The 27253-nt window shown below is 39.5% G+C and overlaps 1 protein-coding gene across 1 annotated transcript in view; it reads right to left on the minus strand.

Moving 5' to 3' along the window:
* arid5b (AT-rich interaction domain 5B) overlaps positions 1 to 27253 on the minus strand; it is a gene marked incomplete at its 5' end in the record, with an annotated part of 68925 nt that overhangs the window by 24832 nt on the left and 16840 nt on the right. Inside the window, one exon of the mRNA XM_079229281.1 lies at positions 12778 to 13008. Coding sequence (XP_079085407.1) covers positions 12778 to 13008 — 231 coding nt within the window. The remainder of the gene's footprint in view (positions 1 to 12777; positions 13009 to 27253) is intronic.

A 27253-nucleotide genomic window follows, 5' to 3' on the forward strand; every position in this document is an offset into this window, starting at 1 on the left:
TATGCAGAGGAAGATCATCGTTAATAAACTGCACAACATTTCACAGCAGAATGTTAGAATGCAGTGTTACATATTAGGCCAACCTCAGGGGGTTAAACCATCAATAACACTGAAATATTTTCAACACTGGTGTCATTTTCTTGCCTGTCTTCGCCCGTGAATGCAACATAAGAAGATATTTTCGCACTGCTGTGGCTGAGAGCCATCCTGAATTTAATGAGGAATGCATTTGGCTCCATCTTAGGCATGACAATGGATACTAGTTACTGCTATTACACAAACACAACCTCACCCTGCAATGACATAGACGGAGAGAAAGAGGGAGGGGAGGAAGGGAGAGAAGTAACAGAATCACACACACACACAGAGAGAGAGAGAGAGAGAGAGAGAGAGAGAGAGAGAGAGAGAGAGAGAGAGAGAGAGAGAGATATGAAGGAAAGAAGAGGCAAACACCACCAAGCCGAGAGAAAAACATTTCAGTTTTGTGTTTGGAGAGAGTACCTGTGTCAGGAACTCTCGTCTTGACTACTGACACACAGAACCCGCTGTAATACAAGACTATTAGAGCATGTGCCTGAGTGAAAGGCGGGGATTAGTCCGGCTTGTTACTAAAAGAGCTCTAACAACAGTCCCCCGAGGTGCAGCCGACTCATCCGCAAGTCCTCAACAGCTTCTTGTAAACAGGTCTTTCCACACAGTACTTTGATTGCCTCAACCTCTATCGTGTAGTGCATTTTGTGTTTTTTTAAATTTGCATAACCTAATTTGCTCATGTTTTGAGATATCTGAGAGGTTTGAAATGTCCAAATACAATGGGGGTTAATTTAATTTGGCTTGTGATGCTCGCAGCATTGGAAAGAAATACATTTAAAACTGCACTAATTGATTTTTTTTTGGTGAGTAATAAGCTGAAAACACAACACAGGCATTATTATCACCTTACCTCGGGTAGTTGTTAGGAAACAACAGTTGCCAATTTTTTTACACACAGCAAACTTGGAGCAACATTAGCATTCATTTGGAGTCACATTTGTTGTAGTGTAAGTCAAATATTCACTCTCCTTCTCACTCTTTTCTGTATCTACCAGCTCCCGAGGGAGTTATCTGAATCTATATCTGATGAAAGATCCCATCTTCCAGCTAAACATGTCTGTCTTCTGTTTGCTGCTGAACAGGTCAACAAGAAGAGGAAAGCAGCTGCTGCTTGAAACAAGGTGGATGAGAACAGTGAGATTGAAACAAAACAGTAAAGCTATGTGTAGTAAAACTCAATAAATGAGCTGAAAGACACTAAACGGCTGGTAATTGTCTGTGAGTTTGTCACAAGTGATTCCTTCCACATTGTAATTTGATCTATTTCTAATATGAAAATATTAAGAAAGCTGCTTTAAACAAACATGTGTCCACATAACATGACCCCCCAATAATCGGTGGATTATTCAGAGTAACAAGGGCGACGCTCCTGGAAAGAGAGGTTGTCATTGTCAAGTCTGTGAGGACCACAAACTAGATCATATTGATCTCCGTCTCCTTTAATCAAAGTCCCACCCATGTGTTTAGTATGAATGTATAAATATATTGACACCAAGAGTCAGGAATCCATGTGAGATTTTCTGGTTTGGGTTGGATTCCCACCAGATCTCCTCTCCTTGTTGTAACAGCTCTGACACCCCGTTCCCCTCTATTTCCCAAACCCATCATTTCCTATACAAACACTGCATTATATCAGCTACAGTCTGTTTTTATTTTCCTCAAGACAATTCCCCTTAGCTGGCTGACTGACAGCTGTGTGTGCATGCATCATTATCTCCTTCACAGAGCCTGTCTGTTGCCGTAGCCTGTGGCAGACCTCAATCACACAGTATTAGAAATGACTTTGGTTTCAACAGAGCGCCGCGCTTTTGCAGCTGCAGGTGCGCAAAGCATTATTATGAGCCAATGGGATGCGGGTGAACAAGTTGTCCTGCACTTCTGGAACTACAGACATGTAAAATCAGGTACTTGGGGCTAATAAGTTCATTAGATTCAACCCGTGGTAGCCAAGACATAATGAGGGAGAGGGTTGCGGATAGTGTTCCTGTTCCTGGAAGGTGAGGTCATCGAGGCCAATTAACTGACTGGGTGAAAATAAATAAAAATAAAAGGAATGCAAATGTGCTCATTCTGAAATATTAAATATAATATAAAAAAAACACAGGAATCGCTATCTGCTCCCATGTCTACTGTGCATTACTGTACTGTTCTGTAAAAAGAATACTAATTCACTTCAATCTTTCATTTGAATTTGCTTGATGTTTAAAATTCTGCTCAGGTCTAAAGTTGTATTCTGAGGTTTTCAGTATACAGTCAGGTAATAAGATCCACAATAGAGAGACTATGCTAATGCCTTGCAAGATAATGTGCAGTAGATAAATCATGTTTATAGATTGTTGTCCTCCTCTATGGCCTCTGTGAATATAACAAGATTGCTTCCAATTGCATCTAAATATGAGCTTTATGCATGCAAACACACCGCATAATAAAATACTGCGGAATAAACAGTCTCGCTTGCTATTTTAAACTACAGCCCACCACACCGGCGCTATTATCTGCTGTTTATATTTTATTATGTGACTATATTGTAAAAAAAAATAAAATAAAATGCTGCTTCTTTGTCCTGACAATTTGTCAAATTTAAATGCAGCAGCACTGGGAGGAACACATCAATTCAAAGTGAAATCAATTCAATCCCCCCCTTTCCTCCGCCTCTTTCTTTGACTTTCTCCCACTCGCCTGCTTCTCCTATCTATTTCTCTTTCCTTTCTAGAACAACTATGTGAGCGGCAGTAAATGTAATTACAAAGGGGTGGGGTTGGCAATGTGTGTGTGTGTGTGTGTGTGTGATTGCTATGCATGCACAACAAAACGCAACATTAAAAAGCTATTATCAGAAAAGGGGACATTTTGGCAGATATATGGGAGGGCAGCTCCGACCATATGTTTGTGGAGACGGGGACAACAAGTCAGGTAGTAATTATCAATCATCATCAGGAGGAACCTGTCAAAATGCTAGACCAGGCACGCTCTGACTAGTGTTGCCATGGAGACAAGCCCACATCTCAGCAAGTGTGTGTTGTTTACCAGGAAATTAAAAATACTCTCCCATATTTTCATCGCGCACTTATAATATTGTGTTAATCGTCCTTTTAGTTACCTCGACTTTGGGCACTGTTCTGTGTGTGTGTGTGTGTGTGTGTGTGTGTGTGTGTGTTGTTATATGTGTGTGTGTGTGTGTGTGTGTGTGTGTGTGTGTGTGTGTGTGTGTGTGTGTGTGTGTGTGTGTGTGTGTGTGTGTGTGTGTGTGTGTGTGTAAAGGATTTCTTGCCAAGCCAAACTAGGGAAAGAGATTTTTCAGGGATAGAGTTGAGGATAATTTGGGCTGAGGTTATGGTTTTGGTTTTACACTGGTTTTCATGCCATCAGGTTCAGGCATGTTCGGGGTTACAATTAGCAGATGGGCATGTAAATGGAATCCTCTCACCATAATAATATTAAGTTAAATGTGTGTATGTGCACACACATCATATATTTGCCAGTAATGAGCTCATTCCTGTGACCATACTGTTGCTGTACACAGACTCTCCTTTCAGACCGTCACTCTTAATATTCCTCAGCCAAAGAGAGAGGACATTCTCCTAAACCGTCATGACTTTGTCAGTTTCAATTTTACATATCCCTTTTTCCTCCTTTGCATAGACGACTTCAGTTACGCTTTTACACACACCAGATGCCTTCAAATCAAATTCCTCTCCTTCCCATACAGGCTATTCAAAGTAGTATTTCCTGAAACGTGTACAGTGAGTGTGACTTTTCACAGAATCACACGTAGGGAATGTTTCTGGATAGTTTCCAATCGTGTCTGACGACAACGGTGCTTTCAGATGACAATCAATTTCCATGTGACCTCAATCCATTACCCTTCACGGAATCAGGGTTATTTTCACTTAAAACAAGCTCTGAAAATTAAATACATAAGCAAGTAAACATGAAAGCAATTTACGGGGAAAGTGCTGTATGAATATTGCTGCTTTATTGTGGCAGTCATCAGGATAGAAAAAAAAGGGTAGTGTTCTTAATTCATTATTTGTGCGCCGTTGTGCATTCTTCCCCTGGGGAGAAGCAACATTACTCTTTCATCAGATCAAATGAAGCGAAGCCGTGCCGTTCCAGGAAGAGCCAATTAAACTGTTCAAAGAAGTTTATTATTGCGACGGATTATGAAATCATTCTCATCTGATTCATTGGGATGTGCGTTTCAACAGGGGTGTGAATGTGTGTACTTTACCACCGTGCAAACTCATAAAGGCTGTCGACTCCCGCTTTCCATTTAAAGAGTAAATAGAAAATTAGGGTACGCAGTCACAGTGTCACATGTTTTACCAGAGTATTTTTACAAACTTAATTTATAGTCAAAATAAGCTGTAATTATGGGGTGAAAATAATTTCTTTCCTTTTCTTTTTTTTTCATTCCGTCCGCCTCATGTGATCGCCTCATGATGGTAGCGTCGCCTGTTAAGCACTTATTAACGCACATCACATCGAGACATGGCTGGGTTTAAGCTTAACCCAGATCCACTGACTGACACATATACTGAGGAATGCAATGACCTCTAACCCTGGAGAACTTCAGAGCATCACCCAGTATGCAGCTTAAGACACACACACCCAAGAAAAAACCTTGTTATTGTTGGCTGAACTCCAGACAAAATATCTCTGTGAGCATTTAATCTGTAATAACTCATCTTTGCTATCAAGACACCAATAAATGAATACACTACAACACAATACAGGCTGTAAATAACTGACAAAGTGAACATGTCATTTCAGTGTTGGTAAGTAGCTCTTAATGGCCGTTGTTCCAGGGGAGGACACTGAAAAATAAATCTCATTTGCACAGAAATGTACGCAGAGGGACTGTCCCTATGTAAAACATAGTCAAAGTTACATAATGTGGAGGATTTGCTAAAAACGGGATAACCTTCAAACGCTTCCACATCATTGATACTGACAGACTGCAGCAACAACTCTGTAGGACCGGGCCTTTAAAAATACAGTATTTCAATTTGGCTTTTGGAGAAAGAGAGAGAGAGAGAGAGAGAGAGAGAGAGAGAGAGAGAGAGAGAGAGAGAGAGAGAGAGAGGAAATGGGAGAGAGAGAGAGAGAGAGAGAGAGAGAGAGAGAGGGAGGGAGAGATGAAAGGGAGCAGTGGATAAGCTTCAAGGCTTATCCTATTCATTACTGGAGGAAAAAAAAAATCACAGCATCGACCTATAAATAAATGAATGCCAGGATAAACACGAAGCCCATACATCAATAAAACATATGTATTCTAATAGATCACGCTCTAGTTACACTTGATGGGATTGAGTCGGCCAATGAGCCCAATCATGGAGACTTTATCATTTTTGAAAAGCTACGCAGCATTAAGCCATGGTGATTATAAATAATCATCATTCCCATAACAAAATAGGCCAATGGATACTTTCATCTTTCGGTAATTTCTTTCTTGGTTATAGCGAATGTATTGTATTTCTGTCAGTTTATTAAAAATAATCTACAAATAATTTAAACAACACCACAAGCTCTCTCCTGCTCTTGCTATTTCCAGTTTTAATTAATATGAAAGTATAGCAGCATATTCTCAAAAATGTAACACTTTATTAAATACATTTCTAAAGCAGCTGCCAGCAGTGGCACTGTAGGCGTTTTTCCAAATGTCTGCGTCATATTTGGGAAAAAAAAAAACAAAGAAACCTGGAAACATGAATCACAATCATCACTTCTTGTTTTAATTATCACTGCCATCATGCCACAGTGGTGGGACAATGATTTTTCATCGTCACTTAAATTACACATGCTCCTTTCCAGAAACAACAACCGGCAACAAGCCTCCACCTGCAGACATGTGGAAAGAAGCTCGACACTTAACCCAGCAACCCGTGAGCTGTTTCTACACCAGCCTCACAAGCAGAGACAGACTTTGTAAACAGCATCTACAGTTACCCTGATGAGTCAGACGTGCTCAACTCAGGTTGCAACATGCTGTTCTGTAATTTGTATCAGGGACATTCAGGAGTTGTATCATACTCACATCTGGGATTTTGTGAAAATATGACTCTCAATATGTCGTCTTTTCCAGCTACAAACCCACAGTATCTTTTTATCATGTAAATTATAATCTTGCTTGATTTAAACCATGCTCACCAACAGTCGCTCTTCTACATTTGACAAGTGTATTAATGGAATAATCATCTAAGCCATTATGAATGAGGTCAGGCCGGCCTGGTCAGCTGAAGTGTAAAGTAATTAATAACATGCTCTGCAGTTTATCAGTTTTAAACTGCGCAACTCTTTTTTTATTTACTTCCAAGCCTGATAATGACCTGTCAAATTATTTGTAACCATCATGCCAAAGTTAAAGTGGTTAATCACCTTGTGTTTTTTTCAGGGAGCTATGTTCACATAGCAAATAACTTTTACGACATAAATGATTTGATTCACATCCTACATTCGAGACATTTTAATTTGTTACGAAAATCAACATGCAGAGATATGAAATGTACTTGATGAATCACCCTTCACGGTCAACATTTCAACACCTTTATGAAGCTGTCAATGTTAACATCTTGTGCTACAGCAGTTGCAAGCAGAAACAGGTCTGAAATCTCTGTTTGGTGGTGCGTTTGAGGACACTCCGACATCCAACGTGTGAAAATAAAACATTGCATTCATGAGCTACAATGTGTTGACAGAAAATTATGCCCTGAAGAAAACCACACACCAAATGTGAATTTGGTTGTTACTTTCATTTAAAATGGTTCCAACTTGGCAGATAACTCTTAAAGCTTGGATGTCGGAGTTTCTGCAAATGCAGCAACCGGGCGAGCTCTCAAAACACTCACAGCTGCAATAACATATGATGATAGTGTGACAATAAAAAGCTGACTAAATGTTTCACTGTGTTGGATCACCTATATAAAGTAGATGTTATGTTACTGAAAACAGATTTTCATACAGAAGTGAAAGAAAAAAAAGTCTGCCTGAAAAGGGAGGAAATCTCTAATATAAATAAATATTCAAGGGCGTAGGTTTGGTTTTCAGACTAAACTAAAAGTGTGTAAATGTTATTTCCTGCAGTTTACATGATTATATAAATATAGAAAATAACACATTGTCATGCCATTGGTAATATCCTGCTTTGTACAACATTATATAGTTTATAATGAAATAAAAAAGTAGACGATGAATACATAATCTCTACTTAAATTTACATGATATTGTATTAGGATCCACACTGTCTTATCAATATTTAATATTTGATTGTTCAAAAATAACAATTAAAAGCAATAATGTTTTTCTTTTAATTGTCATTGTTTACTTTCCTTATTTTAATCAAAATGTTCAGCCTAAAGTAGTGACTGCGGTCTCTCTCTCAGGCTGCATGCACATCCCCTGCATATGGCAGGGTCGAGAGTGGCCTGAGAGGCAAAACCCAGGGCAAATGTATAATAAAGATCGCATTAAGACTCACTGCTCCATTTGAGCTTATTGCTGTGATCGTGTGCCAATATACAATTGAATTGTTCTTCTTGAGTTTATCAACGCTTCAGTTCTCCGATCTATATAAACTTGAACTGTTCAAGTGGCAGAGACAAAAAATAGGATGACATGTTATGAAACTGAGTATACCTGGATGCGCTTTCTTCCTCTACTGGTCAATTATCCTCGACCAGCAGCGCTGCTTCACTGAGAAACCTTTGCACTGTAAATAAATCTTCTGCAAAGAGTCTCACCGAAAGTCAGATGCTTATTTATCTCTCTGTGATGCTTGCTAAAAATAGATAAGCAGCAATGCAAAGCAATATATGTAGAGCGAGTGTGTTGCGGATGACATCATAGGGATGATCAGGACAACTGTGCCTCATTCAGCCATAGAGTCCTGCTAATGCTGCTAATGCCGTAGAAGAAAGTGCTTTAAGTTAAAACAGCACAGTGGCATCAATCCAGCCCGTGCATACCATGAATTTTAACGCATTAAATAAGACACATCCTGCTCAAAGTGTGTAAATGCTAGTCACATAGCACGGCATGTTAAGTTATACTGTCAACGTTGTGCAAGAGCAGCCGAGAGTGTATCTTTCACTTATTGTCAAACCATTATTTTACAGATGTTTAAGGACATGACAATGTACTAAACAAGAGTGTTTTAACCAGATCTTCAGTTTACTGTTATAAAGAGACCATGCCCTGCTTATGAAATGTGACTACACAGCTACAATGTGATCTCTTTTCTCCTCTATATTTCTCCTCTATGGCCTCTGTATACCATCGACATATGGACGATGAAAAATTCATGGGCTGGTGGTTAACACAAATCTGCAGAGGAGATGGGAAAACACGAGCTTAGCAAGCAGTTTGCCTATTACATTAACAGACGGGGCTGTCATGGGACGATACTGGCCTATGCATATTACATCTAATCTGATTTCATGTTTAAAGAGGGAGCGAGAAAGCGGTTTAAGTTGTGGAAACAATGACATCAGACTGTATGTTCATCTGGTGACCCAACCCAATCAAGCTAGCAGGACTGCATGTTTTTAAAGATATTATCTCAAAGTACAGGTTTTGAATTTAAGCATGCTTACTGGTTTTCCTTTCCCCCACCTCTTTTCCTCCTGTGAAGCATTTTTCAGTATCAGTTTCAGCTTGAGGACGAGTGACTGAACAGGAAATCTTTTTTTTTTCTGTCAAAAACAGATGCAACTAACTCAGACATGCAGAAAACACCCTCGTAAATACACACGGAGAAGCCACAGATGTACCAAACTAGCACACACGCACCACATTACAAAAATAGACTGTATCATTCTGTTTATGATCAGTGCATCTGGACAATGTTAATATACTGAAGCAATGAATTCTCTTTATTTTTTGTACTACTACCCTGGAGGATTACAAAAAAAGGATTCCAAAGGATTGCACTGAAAATGTTTCTTTTTAATAAAAATCAAACCAGCACAGAGTGAGAGATATTTCAAACAAAACACACTGAGCTGAGCATGAAATATATAGTTTCTGTGCCAAGGAAGCAACCTGGGGAATATAGGACAAATGAAAAAGAGCATGAGGAAGGGGGGGCTCCACTCAACTGCTTTGCCTCAAACTTGATTGCCTCACTAACTTTCAAAATACTGTTGATTTAAGCAATGTGCACATAAGGAGTGTTAGGTTTCTGGAGGAGTGGGGGAGGGAAGGGGACGGGAAGGTCAGCACTTTGGGAGAATTTCTTCAGAATAAGAGAACATGGGAAATATGTTGGTCATAATATTTTCCTTAACAGATGCCCAAATGAGTAGCTGTTGTTTAAATATATCATACACAGCCCCTCTAGGTTGAGCTTGCAAATGTTTATGTGATTGCTTTTTAGTATCCGTGCCAGATGACTGTGAGTAATACTCGACATAGCCATGACAGTGAGTAACAAAACCTTAAATCTTGTCATCTGTCATTCAGCACGGCAAAGGCCTGGCCCACTCAAACTATTTCTGGCTTCTTCTCACAGCAGAAGAGCCTCAGTAGTGCCAATATTATGAAAGTGCAGTACAGTATGTGACTCCTTTATCCATAGGTTTATATAAGAGCTTGTTTTTCAATCAGTACGTCAGTGTGCACACAATGAGCACTGTATCCCAGCGAGTTCTTCCGTACAACTTACATTTCTTCTTCTGTGATTGTGCAGCGGTAAAATTCCTCCTGGCAAGAAATGATATTGGGGACACAAAGTAGCATGGGTATAATCAATCCGCGCTGGCAGAGAATGCATGATAATTATAAACAAAAACTGTGTCATTCCCCGTGAGGGCAGCAGCTGCAGGGGTGACAGGGGATGCTGAACATGAATATGGATCACAGGACTTAAGATCTGGTAACTGACGCAACCACAGTTTTGCTCGAGCCGGTTCTAAAGCACGGCGGCGACGTGGACAAAAACACATGAATATAGATCGAGTTGGATAAAGCACAGACTCAGGCAACTGTCATTGTCATCCCAGGGAACGACCTTACATCATCCAGTAAAGCGAGAACACATATTGAAGATATCAAAGTCATTATGTGCACAGGAGCCGAAGAATGCTGATGTTTCATTGCTCACCTCAAAAAAATGCATGAGAGCAAGCGCACACACACACACACACACATGCACACACACACACACACACACGCACACACACACTGCGCATAATCAAATAAAAATATTCTGCTGTTGATATAATTATCTGTACGTGATTACGCTGTATGTGCACCTACTGCAGTGCTGTGTTGAAACTAAAACCAGACTATCAAAAATAGACTGGATTTCACCAGCAGGCTTACATCTGATGGCTACATTTCACACAATACTCTACCAACAGACTCGCTGAATTCCTGCCATAGCACTTTTTTTTCTCTCCCTGAGCCTTCTCTACCCCCTGAGGTAGCCTGACACACTTTTATGAATTATCCTAGACAAGACGGATGGCTATTAGAGCTGCCACAGCAGATTTGGCGGAATCCAAAAGGTCAGAATTAGCATTGAAAGAAGCATAGAAGAAAGTCTTAAAATTGTTCCCCAGATCAATTTTAACTTTGTAATATTTCACAGCTGCACAGTATTAGTTCTTATGTGTCCACAGTGCTGGTATTTATCCTAATAAAGGTGGATTTAATTTGGCATTTATAGCTGCTTTTTCATATGCAGCCTGTAAATGGCAGGAGAATGTTGCTCAGCAGTTGTGTATGTTTCTAAGCAAATATGTGCAAACATTCATGTGTGTTTGTGCCTAATAAGTAAGACGCCCTCGAGGCCTTAGTTCACTTGGCAGAGAGGTGGAAATTACTTAGCTCTGCTGTTTTTCAAACAAATCACCGAGCAGCAATTCAAGCGGAAATAAAAACCTGCTCCAAACCTAGTAAACCTTTATGTGAATAACATTAGAAATCTGGTTGTATCAGTAAAAAAATAATAAAAAATAACTCCCTTAGGTTCTGAAAATAAACCTTTAGCTTAAATGTGGCTCACAGAGGAATGGCATTATTCAGCCAAGTGAATGAGCAATAGCAGCCACAGGATGTTAGCGTTACTATTCATAACTTATTTTCCAATGCCTAAAACCGTTTTCCCTTCTGCTCTCACCTCTGCTGCTCTCTTAAAATGCAATTACCTACTGGCAAATTTACAGGAAAAGAAAAACAATGACTTTTGACCAGAGGAGCCGTTACTGTGAATGTCAAATTGATGCTGCACAAGAGCCCGCTGAGCTCCACGGTGCTACCGAGCAGAGGAAATATAAAGAGAGATGAATCACATTACTCCTTTGTTTTAGCCCAGCTCGGGGTTAATAAAATGTGTGGATTCATGAGCGGTGGGGAAAGCACAGAGAAAGGCCAATAGACATGTTCAAGCACTTCAAAATTCCTCACTGGAACCACAAAATGTTTTTCTTAGGTGTGACTAGTGAGGGTGTTTGAATGGTGGTCACTTGTGTTCATAAACATAAGAAAAAATGAAGAACATATTGAGAGCAAATGATGATCAGTCATGTTATAATATGTAATTTAGTCTTAATTAACTACAATAAACATTAAGGCCACAGCAAATACACTTGTGATCTACACACAAATCTAAATTACAGGGAAGGAAAATTAAGCATGGATGTCCTCATAGAGAGTAATAAACGACAAAGATAGGAATATAAATTTCTGTTCATCACTCTCGGATGAAGTGGTCCTTTATGAAATAGGAAAATTAGCTAAATTACATAATTTAAAATAATCCACCACTGATTTAGCTCAGCACTCCTATACACTGACTCACAACAGACCCAAAAACAAAAGCATAACAATGGATACAGCACAACCAGATATGGTATTTATATTCACCTACGCCTACACTACCCACAAAGCAAGTTGACCACTAAAAGCTCAATTGGTGGTTTGTTAAGCAGTAGCAGCTAATGTAGCCTCAATATGCTAGCAGGCAGAGGTGAGGATCGGGCTACAGGGGTCTGTTGAACTCACTTCTTTCTAATTCCACACCCGTCATGTGTTTTTCATTTTCAAACTTGTAGTCCATGTAGTACACATAACTGATGCAGACTCCACCTAAAGCAATGTGTCTGATTTTGCACTCCTTCTCCTTCTGGAGCCACAAAATGATTGATACAACTTTTTTTTCTCATGTGTTATATACTTCCCAAGACCTGTGAGACCAGAGAACTGTAAACAGGGCTGTTTCTCTCAGCTCATGAAATGCTGTTTGTTGTTTGCATGTTTATCACTAGACAGCAACTGTACTGCATCGGGCTTTGAAACTCGAATGGTAGTTTTCTTTGCCCTTTGATGGTCTTCATTTTGACAGCCAGCCATTACACAAATTTGAATTTCAAACAGGCTCAAGCACATTTTCTTCTGTCAAATCGCTTGACCCAAAAAGCGCAAACACTGTCCATTTTACACATAAAGCAGACTTCAACAAATAGTCACGCGAACCAAAATGACATAATTGAAAGTTTGAGATGAACCATTCTGTGAGAATGAGTTTTAAGTGCGTGCTTGTGTCCAGAGCTCAGGACAAGAGTAGTTTGATGTTTCATGGGCTCAATGTGCAACACTCCAAACGCCATAAACAGCGACTGTTAGCCTTGCAGATGAGCGAATATGATATTTATCAAAAGGCTAATCGGCAGCTGCCAAACTCACCGAACTCTTCACAGATGCTCTCGTTCTGCAGCAGCGCGGGATGCTCGAAGGTGTCCCGGCAGTACAGGATCCTCGTGCTGCCGCCCAACGCAGCGATGCCGCCCAGCGCGAGCACCGTGTGGTCTATGAGCAGGGAGGACGGCTGCTCTCTGAGACGCGCCAAAACCGAGCGGAACCGGCAATACTGGGGGTAACTGAGGACCAAAACCTTCCGCCCATCCTCCTCCTGGCCTGAAAAACACACAAAACACAGACATAAACATTAGATGATGGAAATATGTGCAGGGAAATAAAGAACTTTTGTAATTCTTTTATAAGTGCTCCTGTACGATTTGTAGAGAATGGCAGCATTTCATTTTACATGACACATTCACTCTATTATTTCTCTTCAGATTTTATGACTTTATTTTCTCTCATAGATCATTCTTTGGCTACTATTATATTCTGGCACATCTACTGTGCTGTTAAAATGATCATTTTTACTCCTCACAATTGGCCTTAAAATGCAAGGTTGCATTTAATGTTTGCGATCTTAAGCTTTTTTTTTACCGAAGTACCACATAAATCTCAAGAAGGTAAGTGTGAAAAACGTGATTTAAAAAAATCCAACAACAAAGAAACTTTTCATGAACATATTGCTTTGAGAGATGCCAACACAAATGTTTTCATGAATTATCAATAATTGCTGGGAAGCAATACATCTTTGCTCAATGCTGCTTCACCCAGTACCAAGCAATACTGTGACTTTTCAACAGTTCCCATACAACATAAATTCATCTCTCTGGCTACCGGATGTCCCATCACGAGGATCTCTCCACCTGTTTCAGGAAGTGCATCACATTCAGGAAGCAACATGCCTGAAATTTGCTTTATCACTGTGCCTTAAAAAGGTTTCGCTCCCTTTGTGTTAATAATACGCTTCGCCAAACTGGCATCACACCCTTTCATGTGAACTGTTTAAATAGTTAGTGTTGTTGGGCTGCATGTTTGAAATGCATGACATGCATCGCTGATGGAGTAATACAAAAACAGCTCTCGATGCATGATATTGGCAAGTTTGTCTCAATAATTATAGCTTTACATCTTGCTTTAAGATCTATGGCCTAGTGTAATAATAATAATCTGGCACAGTTGGTTTATAACAAGACTCACTGTTTTACTTAAGTGGTAGGGAAACGTCCCATTAGAGCCAAACATTGCCATCACATTGGGTGTGTTGTTTCTGATGTGGGTGTGTAATTAATATTCCACTAACAGTATGTACGAGCGACTGAGGCATTATCACCTGTGACTGACAACTAACTGGCAAAGAAACCTCTGGGCAGGAATTACAGTGAGCTGACGTCATGAGCTCCTATAAAAACCAGGAAGAGATGCTGATAGACAAATAAAACTGTTAATATTAAACCACCAGTAAAACCTAGCAAATACATTTACAGGAAATGATGATAAACTCGGTGCTCGGAAATGTTTTTTTTTTGTGACAGTGACGCAGGTATTATTTTCACATTTTAAGTCTGTGTGTGTCTTCACAGCAAAATGTGATTCTGGAGACATCTATAGCCTGAAATACCAAGACCGTCTCCTTTGTATTTATTAAGAATATATGTTCATGACTTTTACCCTGGCATTATACTACTATACTGCTTCTATTGCAAATACAGAACCAGCAGACTATACATGTTAATAAATGTAGCCTCTTGATTTTGCTTATATTAAAATATCTTCTCAATGTTTATAGTTGGTTATTATACATATAAGAGTTAGTTGTTAAGGCCACATGTTACTGATGCAGATTCAAATTAAATGTACTTCTACCACCCACACACAGTAATACAAATATAATAATCTAAAACGTACTACATGTTCAATTATTATGTTGTACCCAGCAGAAGATGGAACTGGGTAAATAAGACACTTTAATAAGGGATTAAACACTTTAATGAGCCAATTTGAAGGTTTAGAAGAGGCATTTTCCAATTGTTAAAGATGATATTAGGCACAGTGTTTCCCTTGTGTTACTTTCCAGGAGCTCTCTGTTAAACTAAATCTCATTACTCTTGTCTGCATAATGTTTAACACTCTTGCCATAAAACAGGATTAAATCTTACTCCCCATAAACTCGGAAGGGAAATAACATAACATGTCGCCTCATGCACAAAGAGATATTTCAAATTATATAAAACATGTCTGCAACGTATGGCTATTTTCATAGATTAATCTGTCAACTACTTTCTCGATTAATTGATCATTAATTTACTCATTGTTTGCGCTCCAATATTACCCATCCATAAATATAAGGTGTCTTTACACAAAATACAATATGGTAAAATATGGTGTCTCCGGTCCAAAGCTCTCAGAGGCGTGTTGTTTCATATCTTCTACTATGGTGATTATATGATAATAAAATGACACATGACCTTAGCAGAGGTGATTCAACACAATAAAGCACTGCACAATGACTAGAAATTGGCCAAATCATAACACATAGACCAATTATGCATTTGCATTGTTCCCTTAAGCTGCAGTCAATGTCCCTTTTTGTAGACTCATTTGCTCACAGAGCCTGTTGTTTGAAAGTAGAGGGCTAATATTTTTCTGGCTTACAAAGCCGAATACATGGTTCAAACAGTTGATGAAGCAGAGTCAGGCAGTTTGAAACACAATTTCTACATTAATTATTTACTGTCCTGTCTGCTTTCACAAAGCCCTTGGCTCGACATTCATGGGAATTTCTGCTAGTAAGTTAATATTTCAGGTGTGGCTAACTAGCAAGCGTTTCCCCTTTGCCACTCAAAAACAGGTTTACAAACAGCAGGCATAAAAAAAAAAATATTTTCCCTCTTTGGTGTTATTGTATCAAGCTGGAGGCTAAAATGTGCAGCAGAAACCGGGCAGGAAGGACACCATTCATATTAACAGCAGCTGCATTCCCAACAATCAGTGTAATTAGTTCCACTGTTCTCCAATATGGCGACCACTTCAAAAGAAATTATTAAAACCATTCATCCAACACAGAACCGCACACATATGCAGAGGTAGCTGCCACTAAGCCCACAGATGTACAAACACAACACATATTCCTGCATACATGCACTTGCATATTACACACTGCAGACACACATTCATCAAAGACTGTGCCAGTTGTTGTCATATGCAATTATAGCTCAGAGGTGGAGCGAGCCTTGTTTCAAAATGTCAGGGATTTTATTGTAAGCGGTCACCGTCAGACCTGCTCTTTCTCCCGAGGACCCTCGCAGCATTTCACTTGATTACATTCAATTTGGGGAGAGAGCCGCAGGGCATTAATAACAGTATAAAGACTAAAGGTATGCATGTCAGTGTGTGTGTGTGTGTGTGTGTGTGTGTGTGTGTGTGTGTGTGTGTGTGTGTGTGTGTGTGTGTGTGTGTGTGTGTGTGCATGCGTGTGATGTACATTGATAATATATACACTTTAAAAAAGCCTTTTGTTCTCACAGTTGACCTTTCGAAATAAAGGGCATGCTTATCTTTACGTAAGGTTTCTAATTGGTCGGGGCTGTGGCTGCATCACTGGAAAGCTGGAATACACTGAGAACATTATGCAATGTATTTCTCTCTCTCTCTCTGTCTCTCTCTCAGGATCTATTTTTTCTGTCTGTCTGTCTGTCAGACGTCTCGTTTCAGCGTGTTAATCAAACAGCTGTGTCGTTGCAGATTATTTTCAGAACACGTTGTAAAGCTCCTGACCTCATAAACTACAATAGTGTCAGGGTCATAACCGCTCTGCAGGACAGCTGACGTTATAACCACTCAGTCAGTGCAGCACTCATTACATTCTAATACAATATACAGCAAACAGTAAACTGATAAAAGTATACTCAAAGTTAAGTACATTATGTTGTACTATACTGTACAATACATGCTCTGTACGAGCATTAAAGGGACGCACATGTAATGTAATAATGGTTTCTGTCTCTTTTTGATTAGTCAGACAGAGAACTGAAAGGCCTTGATCCGTTTTATTATGTCTTGTTTTTATTGCTTCTTCTATTGTTGCTGTTGTTTGTGTCTTCAGTAGAGCTACTACTCTAAGGCTCCAGCTAAATAATGTAGGTAGCAGATCTTCCATGCCGTGCCAAGGCCAATGACAAGGGGGCATGTCATTTTAAAAATCAATTATATAATGTACTGATTGAATGAAACAAAAGCAGGAGGGATATTTGCATACATGAAGTCTTACGCTCAAGCTGTAGACACTCCAAGGATGACTGAGTTACTCAAATTAAAAAGTGTAGAACAATAACGTAACCATGAAGTGACAAAGGCATGAATGAGTTTCACAATGTCTTGAGATGACAGGATATGAGGCTAATCTTACTAAAATTCACAAGATTAAAGACGCATGACCGAACCAGTTTTGTAAGATGCGAATTAAAAGTCCATTTCTTAAGAAAAATCAGACTCAGGCATTACACGATTAAAGCAAGAATGCAGAAAGGACTGAACTGCTCGTGCAGCGGGTCAGGACCAATGATTGTATGTTTCTACTAGATATTTAAGCCGTCCACCCCCCTGATGTCAGGAAGACAATTATATGAAAGGGACAGTTTGCATAACTCATCTGTGGCCTGCAATACTTTGAAAATCTCATCAGCTAGTTACATAGAGGTTTTACACGGCAACACTTTCTTTGTTTATTCATGCGAAAATACTAGCGCTTTTGACCAAATGTGGCATTGAAGAAACTACAGTGAATCAATACAGTATGTTACTGATGTGGCTTTGTAGAGACCGTGCTTTGGTATGAATCACGGCCCAGGGGATAAGACAGATGCCACACAAATGAAAGGGAACTGAACACAAAGAAATCTATATCTGTTGATTTTAACAAAAACAAAAGCATACAAACATCTGTCACTCAGGTGCAGCAATATTCTTCTTCCAGCACCTCTTTTAATCAAAAACTTTACAAGCAGAGATGGAGAGCAAAGCACTTACAGAGAACACAATGAGTAGTTACACTGCAGAGCTTTTGTGTTTATGCCTTGTTTTTTACTCATCTTTGAAGACGTGAAATAAAACAACTGTACAGCAGAGAGAAAAAAGTCAAAGACCATTCTGCTAGATTTGATTGTATTGATTTGCTGTCTTCCAGGCAACCATTGTTTTGTATTCACAAAATACAAAATTGACTTGCAAAGACTTAAATGTTGCTAATAATACATTTGGTAATACATCACAGAGAATAAATGCTATAATAAATGTTTCTGCTTTGATGCATTTGAGGAAACAAGGAAAATTGAGAACCATCTGCCAGACAGCAACTTTTTAACATGATGAAATGAAATCATGTGTCTGCTTCCTGTCTGTCTTCCTCTCAAAACACTAATGAATTAGATGCTTTCAGCAGCCAACAGTCCTCATTTCTTGGAAACAAAATTTCCTTTGAACACATTGTATTTCAAAATCACACAAATCAATAATGCTTTTCAATTAAACCAGTTTTTAAATCTTTGCAAGGTTATTTTCTTGTTGCGCTGGCATGAAATGAAACAAGCGCTGACACAATAGCTGACTGACTTGAGGATTGTCTAAGTGATTTATTGAGCAGAAATTATATAAACATCTGTCCGCAGCTTCTCAAATGGGAGGATTTGTTGCTTTTCTCGTAATCGAATATCCTCAACTGAATATTTTAGTTTTTTGCAAGACAAAGCAGGCGAATTGACTTTGGGCTCAAATTGTGAGGTGCATTTTACACTATTTCGTGAGATTTCATGGAATAAATTAAACAATTGTTGTCGTAAAATGAATCAACAGAATAGCCCTGAATGAAACAATATTGAGGAGAATACGTCTAAAAATGTGTTGGTATAGATGTCAAGTACAAGGGATTCGTAGTTATTTGATGTGCTAAAACAAGCAAAAGTGAATACATAGTCATTTAAAAAACACAAATATTGGACTACACTGTAAGCAACACATCAGCCCATTAGCTACAGCAGCTGTCATGAGACACTGCAGAGTGAAATATAGATCTCAGTCTACTCCACCATAGTAAACGTAGCATGCTGTTATATATGCGCAGAATCTTTAGCTCATAAATATGACAAAAATATATTTCACAACGCAGGATGGATTTGATATTTGAGAGAGAAATATTCCAATGAGCCAGCTCTGCCTTAAAAGAAAAACACTAAAGTACTGCAGTCTCGCTGTATATGAGCGAGACAGGAGTAGAAGCTCTGACACTACATTACACCAGAAAAAATTAAAGGATATGTTGTGTAATTACTCCAAAGGAAAAAAATATGATTCTCTTCCATAACAAGCATGATGAATTACTCATTATAATCAGATTTTCAGAAATGTGCATACGACATGAAACTCATTAGTTGTGGTTGAAGCAGCTGCTCTGCAGGATGAATAGCTATTGCGATGTCAGATGAAACATCATTGATATCATTGAATTCCAATCCAGAAAAATAAAAAGGGCGATCCACTGCTGCATCTCTGAGCTCCTCTGCTTTTATTGGAGAATTTCTACAGCGGCTTTGCAAGTTGGGACTGAACGTAGTCGTAATAGGAGGGCTGCTGACAGTTAAAAGCAGATCTGCGCTGGCTAATTAAAACCCAAATGTGACTCATGTAAACTGTGTCATTTACATTCAACCAAGCTTAAAAATATTCAAACTGCCCACAAGCTCTGACAAGATCTTTCAGGCAAGTATGCTCATTTCTCTTGTCACAGACAAGCAGGAAAAAGCTGAAAACCATTACTCTCATGCTCGCTGTCACCCGCTGTAGTTCTTAAATCACTCACTCGGATGAAATTTGCTGTTGTCAACATTTCCACATTATCTGCCCGGCCAAGGAATTTACTGGATCCCCCTGCAGCTTTTGTGGGGTTGGCGAGAAATGGTAAGGCATGTAACCCAGAGCCAATAATGTCACTTTCATATTTGATGTGTTTTTTTGTTGTTGTTGTTGCTTTTTTTTAACACCAAAGCAAAGTTAAAAGCTTTAAAAAAAAAAGAAAATCGGCATGAAGTAACACATTGGGGAAGATAAGAGGGAAACTGGAAGTGGGAAACGGTGAGAGGAGAAATCTTGTTTGGTATTCTCGCTCCGTTCTGCAGGCTCTCTGCTCTGTATTGATCTCTGAGGTTGCCCTGTTTCCATTTAGCCCATTCTCATAATATATAACACATCTCTGATTCATCCACATTCTCTCTCTCCCACTTGTCAATGAGGGGACATGACACTGAGAGGGGTCCATATAAGCAGCAGCAGGCGCCCGATCTGGCTATTGGTTTCATGTTATTGAAACCTGACCAAATAAAGAGGGAACAGCATCTGTCAGTGACACCGAATGGAAATGGTGCGTGGGGGGATGAGGGCGCCGTACTTGTAGAGAGAATTAAATGAAACAATGAAATAAACTCATTGAATTTGCATGATTCATCGCTTGTCCAATCTGTGAATGACAACTGCATTTGGGATAAAACAAAATGTGCTAGAACAATTCGCTAATTGCAACCTAGTTTGTGCTGTAAACACAACCCCATTAATCATGCGGACGACGTGGCATCAATAAATCGCTGTATTGGTGCAAGACAAAGCAGAGCGATCACAGAGTGTGTCACGGACACTTAGCCTATATTTTGCTCAAAGGGAGGAGAACTGGAATAATGTTTCTGATGTATTTAATGGATCTGTATTGAATAACATACTGTGTTTGCAAATGACTCAGTGGCCGTCCGTCATCAACATCCCATCAGTCACAGACACTGACTCGCCTTTCCCCTGCTCATCATATCAGATGCATGCTGTGCTCTCACACACAAACAGACACAATGTACACAACACACTTTATGAAGCGATATCTCAAATATATCTTTTGTAGATCAAATGGAGGCTGTATATGGCTGAAATGAATATCATGATAGTATCAGCATTTTTGTGAATTTCCCCCAATAAAGTCTTATTATCATGAAGCGTTTTCCTTTATTGATATATCCTCAAGATCCAGCTGCACTAATCAATGTCTTTCGAGTATAATAACAATGAATCAAATGGAATATCAACTGACTGCATTACCCATCAGCTTTATGGATGGTTTCAGCATGTTTCGGCTTATTGTTTTGGTTTTACAGTCCACAACGAAAAAGGCCTACAAATCCACTGTGCATCACCTGCTCAGCACCATAAAGCAGACAGAACCAGTTAGAAACTAGCTGGTTAGCAGCTTCAGAGACAGATGTTTTTCTCGCTGGAGACCAAACCAGATCAAAAAGAGTGGTGAGTAGAGAAATCACATTTCCCAGCTGGCCAGAAACACAACACTAAATGAATGCTATTGCTGCTACGTGACTGTTGAATGTGTAAAGATGCAACTGTTTGCTAACACGTGGTTACACTATATTCCACTGAGATGCTCCCAGAGTGGAAATTAATCAACTCTCCGTAGAAACCTCCCAGCAGGATAATCCTCTTCTTTGCTGTCAATTTGTAAACTCGGTCCAAACATTATTAACATTCTTCATGTTTCACTTTTTAACACACAACTCTGGCTGTCCTGAGTCTGGAGTGACAAACCCAGGAGCAGAATAATTGCGACACTAGCAGTGTCGTAGTTCTGTGAAAATATGAGCTTCCAAATAAAAGGAGAGTGGATTAGTTGTTATGCTGCTGTTTGAGAAGTGTCTATGGTGGTAAATCAATTGTACCTGTCAAAAATTCCAGCTGATCACATCTGATATTACAAATATTCTGCGTTATCAGATACAGCGGTTATGAAGTATGACTTTAAGAGGGATCTTACATTCACAGGCCACGACTGTGCACTAATTCTTCTAAGATAATCATATTCCCACGAAAGGGCACTAACACCCAGAGGAAATGTTCTGCTGAAACTGTACAGAGGGCAGAGAGAGGGAGGGTAACACTCCCAGGGAGTGATACATAGAAAGAGAGAAAAAGAGAGCCCTCCATGCATGCTGGCTCCTGTTCTTAATTATAGTAAAGCACTAAAGTGCCCCATTCATTTCTGCAGGGTGGGGCAGTGGCCTGTGACAAAGAAAAAAAGAAGAAGAAACATTTATATAATTCTCACCTCAATTTATTCAAGTGTGAGACACAGGGATTGAGAACACACAGCCATGCGTAGAAAAACAAGCGTGCATACAAACGCGCACACACACACACACACACACTCACATGCACATTGACACTCATTGGAAGTGTACACACATAAACACTGAGAAAATTCAACTTCCCTCAGCTTAATTCCATCCCAGATGTTCTTGCGGTTGACAGAAGGGGGGAGAAAAAAATGGCTGTACTAGATTTTCAAAAACACACACCCATATTAAATGTTTTCAGTTAAACAGAGAGGAGAGAAGAGAAGAAACAACACAAGCACTTTCCTCCAGTTGATTTATGTGATTCTATTACATTAAACATTCTTTCCCCTGAGCAGGCTCAGCTCCCTAGCAACCATCGCTCGCAGCCCTAATGTGTCTGGCACGGGGCCAGGGAAAGCTGCCTGCCTTATTGATTGCCAGATTGAAAAGTTTGCATTTAATAGGTCCTGTAATACATGAAGGAATTATTCAGAGGGGCTCCTTGTCAAAAGCCCAAATTGGTTCTTTTGACTATCGAAAAAACAACGGGGGCCTCGTAACAAATGAGCTATCGCGAAAGCTCCAAAGGGCCAGCTTTCGTGCCGGAGACGAAGTAACGCGCAGCTTTGGCCCCTCCGAATTATCCGAGTCACGAGGAAGAGAAGTTGAAAACGTGATTACTACGAGGTTGGGTCCAACATTGCCCCTTAAGATGAAGACGACAAGTTTGTGCCATGTTGATCCCCTTTTGTGTTGTGATGGATTGACCCTAAACACTGTTCGCTGTCTGGTCCCCGGCTGCATCCTGACTAATGAAAGACTACTGCTGGGTTTTGGGGGTCAATCCACTTATGGCGCAGTCAATTCTGAAAGTAAAAACAAGCTGCTCTGCAAGAACCCAAAATGTGCAAATACCACAGGGAGCAAATTTAATCAACTATCTTTGGTTGGAGCAATACAGCTGCCTTATACACAAACAAGAGAAACCCTTCTCCATGTCTCTTTCACTCTTCTCAAGCGAGCTTAAAAGCTTTTACACCCAGGTGATGATACTCTATCTACTATGACGGCCACTTTCATTTGTCACGCAGCTCTGTCCGACACAAACTCAATTGCGCAGCTGTGATCAGAGATCTCGGAGGTTGTCACCGACAGGGAGAAAGAGGGATACATGGAGAGTTTCAGCCTGTAGTGGACAGCGTTTCCAACCACACATATCCTCCTCCTGCAGAATGAAATGGATGATATGTTTGGCTTTAAATGTATCTTTAATGGGACAGCAAGTTCCCATTTGAGAGAGTTCTGCGGGAAGGTTGGAGCAAAGGAGGGAGAGAGAAAGAGAAGAAAAAAAACATCTTATCAAGAGATTGGGAATTGGGTCAGGCAAGGAATTACATGCCATTCTAGATCAAAGTTGCTGTGTGTATTTCCTCAAAGAAGGGCCTCTCATTATCTACTCAGACTTATTTCTCAGGGTGTATACTGTGTAAAAGGAAACATGATTTAATATGTTTTCAGTAAAAGAATGAAGAACAAAAAGAGCAGGCGGGGGAAAAGGAATAATACTGGAGGCTATTTGAGACAGGCAAGTTTCCCAATAGTAAAACTGTAATGAGGAAGAGTAGGGGGGTTGTCATTCAGCATAGCTCCATTGTGAATTCCTGTCATTATATAAGAACCTCTCTTTCTCCTTCTCTCTCTCTATCATCAGATCTGTACAGAGGAGGAGGGCTTTACATAAACAGCCCATAGAGTTAAGTCAACTGGAACCCTTTTCAATAATTACATCCAGCACAATACTCAATCTACATTGCATTTATTTAGCTGGAGGACTTGACAATTTGACAAAGAAAAGAGTGACATTAGCAGCGGATGATAACAACTAGAGCGGTGCACTCCCCAAGGGGAGACGTTTTAGTCTGTGGCTCAGAGAGAGACTTTACAGATAGCAATATGTCATTAAAAACCAGCACCATCTGTTCAGATTTCTTGTTTATAAGCTGTCATTGATATAAACCGTACGGAAGATACAAAAGCAAGTCCCAGAAATGCACACTGCGGGAAATTCTCCCGGCACTTAGTTGTGATTACACATTCTAACAGCACCACAAAAAAGAAAACAACCACTAACAATTGTTTTCTCTGCACAACCCCTAATGATCTCAGTTTGAAGTTCCCCAGCTCGCTCCTGCACAAACTGTGTTCACAAGGCTGCTGTGTTACTCATGTGAAACACACAGTATCTGGCTAAACAAGCAGGTAATTTCTGATAAACTGCGACCAGCTTGGCTTTCAACGTATTCATTCCAGATTAATGAACATGACTTCTGATGTGACAAACCCCTGCTTTACCAACAGAGCTGCAATCAGTGTAGCGCAGAACATACGGTGTTTGTATACGGTGTTCATGTCTCAGGGGAAGATAAGAACTTCAATGGAGAATATCTACTTGCTCCGATAACAACTTTATGTTGACCGGTTACTCCATATTTTTCATTTCTCTATGTAATATTGCTGAGGTTTTTTTTGCAAGAAGAAAAGTCCAATATGAGTCTTTTTTATATTGTATGCAGTATGATAACACAATGAGAAGAGACAAAGAGTGACAACAAATTATTTGGCAAAGGTTTCTATTGTTTGAAAACCTGCCAGTCATAGTGATGAAGCTACAAATGCACAATTGCTCGTCATGAAAGCCAAATACCTAAATATCAGGTCTCCATTTGCTCAGATGTCTCTCTCACATTTAATAATTAGCATTAGCAAGATCAATAAATGTTGCACCTACTACATTGGTACATTGGGATTCTGTGACTCTGCTAATTATAACTGTAGATATTATCCCCCATGTCGTCTGATGAAACAACAGCTTTCCTGAGTTATGGCTGAGGGGAAAATCAGGGGGAAAAACAAGACTGGCTGAATGCCTCTCATTTTGCCAAGTGCTCCTTGGGCCAGTACATAACAAGGAAATGGACTGACAGGTTCAAAAAGAGGATAGAGAGGCATCAATGATCTATTGTTTGCAGCCAAAGCACTCCTTCCAACTCCTTTGGCAGCCGATATATATCAAAGAAACCAAAATATATTACACCATCTGCACAGATATTTTCAAATACAAATTACGTCATTTGTATTTCTTTGGCTTAATAAAAACATTAAGAGCAGTTATGTGTCCAAGCAAGTATGTCTGAGCACACGCACACACACACGCACACACCAAAGGTCTGGAATCTATCAAAGCCTCCCATTGCAATTACCTTTGAATGCAAGAAAAATGCATTACCTCTGTGCTGTGAAATGAACACTATGTTATTCCTACAAGGCTAGAAGTCTATCTTCCACACTGTGTACTCCAGTATATATCCTGCAGCTGGCTACAGTACGTGACCCTCTTGCATTAGTGCTGCCTTTCAGATTATAACAGATACTAAATGGATGTTGAGAAAGCTGGTCTGCAATCAGCGGCGAGAGCTATTTTTCACCTTGGCACAGGTCTGAGTGGAATTGTTTTTCTAACACCGTAATACTATGGTAGAAATAAATGGGTACTTTGTTCACTCACATGCTGTGGAAATCAAGTTATTATTATCAATGTGCGCAGATCAGTCTTATAAATCATATCGCCACAGAGCTTGTAAAGTGAGCCATGATTCAAGTTCTAAGAGATAACAAAGGAACTTTTAAACTCACAATGAACTGTATGGAGCAACAGCAATAGAAAATCATTATCAAATTAAATGTATCACCACTCACAGGATTCACTTATCCAAGACAATGCAATAATATGAATCATGTTCATGTGCCTTAATCAGAAATAGTTGATGTTCATATTCAGAGGTGGAAGAAGCATTCAGATCCTGTATTTAAGTGAAAGTGTCACTTAAATAAAAGCATGTACGTATTATTAGCTAAATGTACCATAAGTCTCACAATTAAGTAGGAGTAGGCTTATAAGCTTACTCAGTCCTCAACATTGTTCCTATGAGTATACGTACTCATATATTAATGGAATATGATTACTGATGCATTAGTGTATAAGTAGTATTTTACTATTGCAGTGGGTTGAGCGGAACAAATTCTTACTGTTTTATGCATGGATGGGTAGTTTAATCTGTAAAAATGCATCATCTCTTGATTTTAATCCCATGCATGTATATAACCGTGATTTAAACTGACACATACAAGTAGTGCAAGAGAAGTATGATGCAGAATGAAATACTCAAGTAAAGTATAAGTACCTCACATCTGCACAGAGATTTAGTAAATTATTTACATTGCACCGCTGCTCATATTAATTTCACAATGCGACGTCCATTTATATGTTTTTCTTAACGTTGATTTGAAATGCAAGTCCTTTTAACACACACAACAGGACAGGACAGTTTTACAGGCATTCATAAAGCAGATGGACTGGCATGCTCATGAAATATGTAGAGCTATTAATTGTACAATCTGTGATGTGTGTGGTGTGTCCATATATGAGGCAGCATGTCAACATAACATGTCAGGGAGCCGTGTAGAAAAGGCAGTTTGGCACTGAAATATTAATGCTGCAGTAATACTTGAAATGAGCATCATCTTGACAAAGACAAATATAGAAACCTCTCCAGTAAGCCTGTTGGTTGGGTAACACTTAAGTGTGAGTCAGAGCGTAACTGGAACTAGCAGGCAACTTGTTTAAGAAAAGAAACACACAACCTGAGATCAAAAATGAATAAAAACAAAAAAATAATCCAAAAATAAATATATATTTTTTCTTTGACAGAGACAAGATAGTGTGTTATGAAAGAACCTCACTCCCTTTCTGTCTATTTAAATGCCTGGCAAAGGTCACATCAATAGCACCTCTGTTGTTCCAGACCTGACTAATGGAGAGAAGAGAGACACAACTGTTGTTTCAGACCTCGCTAATGGAGAGACAGAGCTCTTCATTTCCTCTGAGGCCATTCTCATTGTTTAACCATCCACATCAGCCTTCAGCCCCCCTCCCTCACTCAAGTCAAAAAACACATTATGTGACATTCCAGAAATAAAATAACACAAATTATTAATGAATACAGCTATCGGAAGAAGCTGAATTTGATAACGGTGCGAGCCATAACAGGATATGGCTCAGATGTAGGGTGGTCTCTCTCTCTCTCTCTCTCTCTTTTTCTCTCAGTGTGTCGTTTTGTCTTCTCTCTCTCTCTCTCTCTCTCTCTCTCTCTCTCCCATTCAAATTCGAGGCATGCTCAAACATCTAATAGATTTTTCCACCCCGGCACACAATTTACTGCTTACAGATTTAGAATTCTCTGGCTTCCGGCCAGTCAGAAGTGAATTAATGATATGAGCACATCAGCGAGGAAAAACAGCTTGTGATTCTC

This window comes from Taurulus bubalis (genome assembly GCF_910589615.1).
Source record: "Taurulus bubalis genome assembly, chromosome: 14".
NCBI classification, from domain to species: Eukaryota; Metazoa; Chordata; class Actinopteri; order Perciformes; family Cottidae; genus Taurulus; species Taurulus bubalis.